Genomic DNA, 7733 nt, shown 5'->3' with positions numbered 1-7733 from the left:
GGAGTAACTCGTGAGCCACTCCAAATCATCTGTTTCTGAAATACCCAGAGTACCAAAACACTACCGTTTAAGCCTTAAGTTCTTCCTAACCGCCGCCGACCACCATAGGACGTCGGAGCACCACCCGTGGAACCAGAAACTGCCGACCAGCTCAGCCCCAGCGCACCCACTCCCTTCCGGTAAGACCTCGACCGCCGCCAGCCTTTGTTTTGGTTTCGGTAGTTCTCGGTTAGCACAGTTTCTCTCTCTAAACTCTCTCTCTCTCTCTCTCTCTCTCGGTGTCGCACCACCATAGGAACTCCCAGTCGCGTCGCCGGTCTCTCCCAGCCACCCGAAGTCGTCGTCGCACTCAGCCCTCTCTCGGTGAGATTCCCTTGCGCAGAACCTCTCTCTCTCTCTCAAACTCTCTGTTTTCCTTGTGTTTAAGCCCGTGTGTTTCGGTTCTTGAAGAGCCCGTGGGTTATTTTTGATGGGCCTTGGGCCCTTGGCCTTGTGCGGGTGTTTGAGCTCATTTTCGTTGGGCTCATGTAGTTCAGTATTATATGTTATTGGCCCAGGTTATATGCTTTTACAGAAACTATTTTAGTTATGTTTAAATGGGCTTATATTTTAAATTGGGTTTGATCTTATTTTATTTTAACAACAGTTTTAATAAATTTTATTGGGCTTAATATCTTAAAAGTCAGTTTTTCTTAAATAAATATATTAATCAAATACTATTTTTATAAGGATGTTTTACGAGTATTTAGTTAATATTTCCTTTGTTGATTTAGTAAGATTTAATAAAATTATTATGTTAAGAAATTAATAAATTTTTGATGTTAAGAATATTTAATAGAATTTATTAGGTTTCTTATAAGATTTAATACTTATGTTAAGAAATAAAACTTAGTTTAAGAATTTAAGTTTATGAATTATTTAAAAATAGTTCGAGTATTCATCTAAATTATAAATAAGTATTTTAAGTAATTTAGATACTAGGATTTATTGAATTGTTTAACACTATCTTTTAGATTTTAGATTTAATTAAGTAAGATATTAATACGTGTTTCCAAACTAATTTAGTGATAGTTATTATTTCGTATAGGTCTCAAGTTACGAAGTGTTATTCAAGAAGACACGCAGCGAGGTAAGTAATTTGATCACAAGTTTAGGATCATCATAGTTCAGTTTATAGATAATTAGTATTCAAGCCAGTTCATTTCTAGCCAATTATTTATGCACCACTCATGTCATCTGTAAACATGTCATCCAGCATAGCATACTATTTTGTCATTCCGCATCATGTTTAAATTCAGAAATTATAATTATGTATGTATTATGTCATACATCTCATGTGTATAAGACACGTAAGCCATCTTAAATTCAAGTGAAAGATAAGATAAGATCAGTTAATAAGATGGCTATTTAGATGCATGGTACCAATGCAGTTCAGTTTCAAGGTGGATGTACAAGCCACGAACTCAGTCGTGGTCCACCATAGTATGCCAGAATACTATTAGCGGCTTCCCTTGCGGCCGCGGGATGTGGGGCCGGTGCACAACCTCGCACACAGGGTTAAGTGTGTTGGCCAGTCAGATAAATCAGATTAGTCAGATTAATCAGTCAGATCAGTCAGTTAATTCAGTTAAACAGTCATGCATAGCACAAGCATCAGTATGAATAGTCATAATTTTAAACTCTTAGCATGAAAATTTTTATGAAAACCTTATATTTAGTATGTTTTCGTTGTGATGAATTCCTTGCTGAGTCTTCGACTCATTTTTGTTTATTTTCATGTTTTAAACCACCCAGGTGATGATGATGAATACGAGCAGACAGACCAGGAGTAGAAGGAGCATTAAATTTTTGTTCAGACTTTCTAAAATAAAACATATTTTTATGACATGAGTTTCGTTCAGTTTATTTCATTTAATATTTTTGAAAGACTTTTTATTAGACCTTTTCTACAAAATAAATTGCTGATTTCATTTATGAAATTTGAAATCTCTTGCCGGATTTTATTTTTATGAAAAATACGTGACACTCCCAACCTACGGGAAGGGGGTGTTACACAGTTAGTCATAGGCTCTGGATACCATGTTAACAGAGTGCGATAGCAGCTGACAAAGCATAACAGAAATGAATTCATTCTCCTTGTATTCCATTTGTAAAGCTATGTATATATACACTGTTGGAAGGAACAGAAAAGGAATCTAAGTTGTTACAAATAACTTTAGAGAATAACTAACATAAGGCCTCTACAGTTGTGAGCTGGATTGCATATCAGCTGTTTGCTTATTGTTCTTCTCACATATAGATAATAGTATATCAGAGGTATATAGTCTAATAACTACAACTGTCCCATAATTTTATTACAGTACACCAACGGCACTGTCATAGTGCTATATATTTTTCTTCTATGTTCTTACCCTCAATATTTTCTATACTCAATTATTTTCATTCTATATATTTTATCAATCATTGGACGGGATAACAAAAGAGAACCTTGTGTTAATGAAAAACTGGATAAGATCTCTGTGCTTGAGATCAAGTCCTGCAATGGCTCACAGTCGAGAAAATTCTCAAGCCGTAGACAAACTGACCTGAAGAAAGGTGAATTGTGGAGACTCGGTGAAGATCTGTTCGACATTAGATAAGGGTTAACTCCTCCAGTCAGAAATGTTTCAGCCACTTTGGTTTACACATCAATCGACTGAAGTTAGTTATACTAGTCCAACAACTGCAGGTTGCGGAGGATATTGTTGCAGGAAAGATGATTCTCAATTGCGTTATGGTGTATCTTTTCCAAGAACTCTAGGAGTCTTCCTCGGATTTAAGGTATCATGGTGTATCTTTTCAAAGAACTCTCGGAACCTTGAAAGGGGGCTTCTGTTCCACAAAAGCTGGTGGCCGTTGAAATACAACTGATGCAGCCCTTATCAAGATACCCGCAGTAAAACCCCATATCAAGTACTTCTTGTTTTCTGTTTCATAGTCAAAGAAATGAATGAGATACTTGTGCCCCATCCACTCTCTCTCCTCTGCTCTCCGATTTTCATCCTGAATCAAATATATTATAAAGAGTACATAAAGATAATAATGAAAAAAAACTGTAATTTTTTTAGTCTACTTATTAAAAAATATATTTAATCCTTGCTCAATAAATGGAGCTTAAGAGAAAAACCTTGATGAACATTTCCAAGGGAGCATCGAAAACTACTTCCACTTCAGAAGGATTTGGAGCAGGCTTAAATGCTTTCTTTTCATTAAGTATGCCAATAACAGGAACAACTCTCAGGAGGTGCTGCATAGAAAACAATGGTAACGGAACCATCAAATGGGAGAGAACCTAATGCATACTTAACATACAATTTGTCACAGACTCACATGTGATTCAGAGTTGAAACTTTATTCTATGACAACCTCACTTGTAAATGTAGTTTACCAGGGAAAAAAAAAATCATACATGGTAGTCAAAATGGCAAAAGGTGAAATCATTGATGATCATAACTCATGTAAGTTATGTAGCCATCACCAGAAGTTGAAGGTTGAATCATTAAATTTAAAATTATAATTACTTATATAACAAAATGACAATTACTCATGAGGCTTGAATTCTGTTGACACTTCAGAATTCTGCAAACCTGAGATTCTGAGAAAGCTCACCAACCGCTCAACCTTGAAAATAAAAATCTGACGGTTCAATACAGGCATAGTTCCCCTGATATGATTTGGACTACATCCAGTGACTCAGATTTTGATTGTAAGCACTAGTCTTTCCTAACTGGTTATGCAAAACTTCAACTTCGACATTGAGAATTGTACGCACCATTTTTTGAAAAATTTGAAGATGCTATAGGATTGGAAACACAGTAAGTCTATATTCACCTAATTGGTACATTGTTATGCACTTTATCTCCATTAAAGACATACCACAAATGCCTTCCAAAAATGACAATGGAAAAAATGCAAAAGAATTGATACCTTAGACAAGAATGGTTCAAGTACAGTGACAACATTGACAAGTGAAGGATCCAACCCAATCTCCTCCCTCGCCTCCCTGGTAGCAGTATCTACATCATCTTTATCCCCCTCGTCAGCTTTCCCACCCGGCAATGCTATTTCACCTGCAAAAACAAAATTCCAATACATAATTAGATAATCTGAATCACTAACCACATCACAATCATCAGTTTATTTCCGTTTGGTTCCACTTCTCCATAAAATGGAGGAAAGGGAAAAAGAAGAAGTAAAAACCAACTCAGAGAAAACTTCCCATTTGATGTTGTCCTTATACAACAACTAAACACAATTGGAGTGAAAAAAACAAAATTCCAACCAAAAAGCCCAACACAAGACTCAATTTTTTTTTCTCCATTTCTTTCCTTCCGCATTTTTTTCTCAGGAACCAACAAAAAGATGTGTCCGACACCACTGACCGGAATGAGTGGACAGCCTCGAAGAACGTTTCGTGAGAACCACGCGCAGATCCCCAGCATCCCCTTCAAAAAGACAGACCAAAACAGCGGCTCTCTTGGGTCTAAAACTTTCTGGATCTTGCGCAATTGGAGTGGCCGATTCCGGAAAACCAACCTGGGAAACCACTTTTCCAGCGGTTTCTTCGAGGCACTGTTCGTCGATGTCCTCGAGGGTAGGCGGAGCTTTGTAGAGGCGGAGCTGTTGAGCCAAGGCGGCGAGTCTCCGAGAGACTCCAAAGAAGCTGGACGAGTCCATAAACTTCGAGAGCGGGTCTATGGCCGGCACTGATTTTGATAGCCTGCGGAGAATTGGAATCATAAAGAAGAGCTTGGCATTCTTTCTTTCGGCGTGACGGAAAGTGCCAAGAGGCGACAGGCGAGGATGGCCAATGGGCCTGGCTGGGAAGCGAGGTTGCGGGAATAGAACTCGACTGCACAATTTGAAAAGAGGTTGGGACATTGGGTGCATGCACTGCTCAAATTTATTTTGGATGGGAAATTTCAAGGGAGTTTTTAAGTAGCGGAGTTTAGGTTCCTGTGAAAGCATACGAGAAAATTCGGGCTACCAATCACCATAAGACGATTTAAAAAATAAATAAATAAATGAACTAATTTGTTATATGGGTGTAAGATTTAGCCATTTTTTTTTATATAAAAACATATGTAAAACTTATGCATTATAAAATTATAAATATCATTTCTTAAAATAAAAATTAATTTCCCTTCCTCTATAGCACTCTCATCGAAATAGAAAAATACAAATAAAGTCAGTCGCTAATAAAACATAGGACACTGCTACGTCCACAGATGAAGGCTACCGAAGGTGGTCATCGAAATGTGTTTTTGTTTTAATACATTTTTTTTTTATATCTTTGTGATTTTTTTTTAAAACTACAACATCATTTAAAAACACTTTATTGATCACTAAGTAAAAATAATAATAATAATAATAAAATAAAATAAAAATCTGTGGCTGCTTTCGGTGGGCTTCATCTATGGAGCAAGCATTTTCCTAAAGAAAAATTATTCGTAGGTGTGTTGCGGTAAAAAAAAAAAAATATATATATATATATATTGTGTGGTGTGTTGCGACTACAGGCTGATGCGTAGTTTTGCTCTTTCCTAAAACATAAAAATATGTCAGATTGGATTAGGCAAGTTACCACACCAATAATTTTGAGCTACAGTAATTAGGAGCCGAGCATTGGCAATGGTTAGTCTAAAATTTGACGAAGTTGAGATTTTGATTAAAGTCAAAATCATTATAGAGGTTAATATATATTGGACTATCTATTTAAAAGTTAAAATAATAATATAATATTAGATATTTTAATAATAATTTTTTATATTTTACAAATACACTCTATATATTAATTAATAATTTAATTTTTATTTAAAATTATTGTTTTTCAACCATTAGGTCAAAACGGATTGACCCATTAATACACAATTAATAAAATGGGTCAACATGTTTAACTTGAAATCAACACGCAATAATCTGTTTAAATATTATTTCAAAATTATAATTTTCTTATTGTTGTTGGTTGTAAATATTAGTATTTCTCAATATATTTATATTTGTATTGTTGAGATTTTAATTCTGAACATATGCTCCTTGGAAGGAACAAAATATCTCAGGCCCAAAGTGGCTTTCCAAGCCCAACCCAAGGTTGGAGGTCTCATTAGGAGGGAAGAAATAGAGAATGAAGAAGGGAACAAAAGACTAGAAATGATAGTGTGTCAGGAGAGAAAAGATGAGATGTGACATAAAGGAGATAAGATGTAACGTAAAAAAGGACAGGGGGAGAGGATAAATGAAAAGGATCAGACAACTTCAAAGGGGGCTTCTTCCATCATGGTTACTTTGATTTCTCTTTCAGCTTTTTCAACCTAGCGACAAGAGTTTCAAATAATATATCTCCACTAGAAAATAGATCTCTAATCTCCATTGTAGAACGAAAATGAGAGACCATAAGAGATTATAAAACAACCATATTATAGTAGATTCTCCCCCCTAAACGACTTGTGGACGTAGGCATTACGCTAAACTACTTAAATTTGTGTGTCTCTATCTCTTTTATTTTTCATACATTTATTTTATGTTCACTGTTATGGATGTACATATGGATGTCGTATAGCCACACCGGATCACCATCAGGGCCTCCAAACCATACCAATCGAGGTCTGGATTGTCGCAGCGGGTCGGGAATGACTTTTTTTGTTAGTAGGTAGTCTTTTTTTTTTAGATATTATGGCTACTAATAAATATAGAATTTAACTTTTATCTTAAATTATGTTAATTAAATCAAATGAGTTGAAATGAATCATGTCATATTAACATATTTATAATTAATTATTAAATGGATCAAAACGGATGACATGATACGACACATTATTTAAATAAGTCAGATTAAGGTTTGACATGTTTAACTTAACGGATCGGGTTCGAGTTGACTCATATAATCGAATGTTCATTACTTGACAATACACGAATATAACCTGCAAACACGACCCGCAAACACGAATTATCATCCTTAAGAAAACTAAAGTCACCAAAGATGACACTTAATTCTTTTTATAATCCTTATAAAATCACTTGTGCAAAGCAAAGTTTTTTTTTATAAAAATATTCCTATTTTAAAATATAATTATATAAAAAATTATAAAAAAAATAGTAATATATCCTTACACCTCATTTACTACTATTTTACTACATAGTTATTTTTTTCCTTTTGCTATTTGAATTTAGATTAAAAATTCCAGAATATGATATTCTTGCATAATTTAAAAGAAAATAAATTCAATCAACTAACGTAATCATGTAAATTAATTCAAAATAAATTTAATTTTATAAAAATTGACTCAAAGAGCAAAAGGCCAAGTTTTATAAAATTGAATTTATTATGAATTAAATTATATGATTACGTTAGTTGATTGAATTTATTTTTTTCTAGATTATGCAAAAAAGTCATATTCTGATATTTTTAATCAAGATTCAAATGGCAAAAGGAAAAAAGCATTTGGATAGTAAAACAGTAGTAAAGGATGAGTAAGGATATCATTATCCTAAAAAAATAGATGCACATAGTTACTCTAAGGTTCTGTTTAGATGTTGAGATGGTCTCGTATCATCTTATTCCATATCAACATCTAAATACTACTAAAACAAAAATACAATACTTTTCAATTTTAAATATTCAACTTTTTCATTAAATCATTACCTAATCATTACAATTTTTTCAAACTTTTCAACAAAATATAAAAAATAATTCA

At 34.2% G+C, this 7733-nt stretch overlaps 1 protein-coding gene across 1 annotated transcript; it reads right to left on the bottom strand.

Moving 5' to 3' along the window:
- Nucleotides 1-2419: 2419 nt before the first annotated feature.
- Nucleotides 2420-4954, bottom strand: LOC121267611 (nudix hydrolase 15, mitochondrial-like). The gene is made up of 5 exons (XM_041171565.1): nucleotides 4422-4954; nucleotides 3967-4109; nucleotides 3167-3286; nucleotides 2767-3042; nucleotides 2420-2719 (listed from the first exon to the last, which is right to left on the bottom strand). Exons 1-4 carry the CDS (start codon nucleotides 4927-4929, stop codon nucleotides 2839-2841), a joined length of 975 nt encoding a protein of 324 aa, XP_041027499.1. The 5' UTR covers nucleotides 4930-4954; the 3' UTR covers nucleotides 2420-2719; nucleotides 2767-2838.
- Nucleotides 4955-7733: the final 2779 nt, after the last annotated feature.

The sequence above is a fragment of the Juglans microcarpa x Juglans regia genome, chromosome 5S (genome assembly GCF_004785595.1).
Source record: "Juglans microcarpa x Juglans regia isolate MS1-56 chromosome 5S, Jm3101_v1.0, whole genome shotgun sequence".
In the NCBI taxonomy this organism is placed as follows: Eukaryota; Viridiplantae; Streptophyta; class Magnoliopsida; order Fagales; family Juglandaceae; genus Juglans; species Juglans microcarpa x Juglans regia.
Note: the sequence above shows the minus strand (reverse complement) of the source record. Positions and strands in the feature narration are given on the sequence as shown.

Coding starts and splice junctions, on each gene's coding strand:
- LOC121267611 (XM_041171565.1), bottom strand. CDS start 4,929: ATGCACCCAATGTCCCAACCTCTTTTCAAATTGTGCAGTCGAGTTCTA. Junction 3,287..3,966: donor TTGAACCATTCTTGTCTAAG/GTATCAATTCTT, acceptor TTTTCTATGCAG/CACCTCCTGAGAGTTGTTCC. Junction 3,043..3,166: donor CCTTGGAAATGTTCATCAAG/GTTTTTCTCTTA, acceptor TATTTGATTCAG/GATGAAAATCGGAGAGCAGA.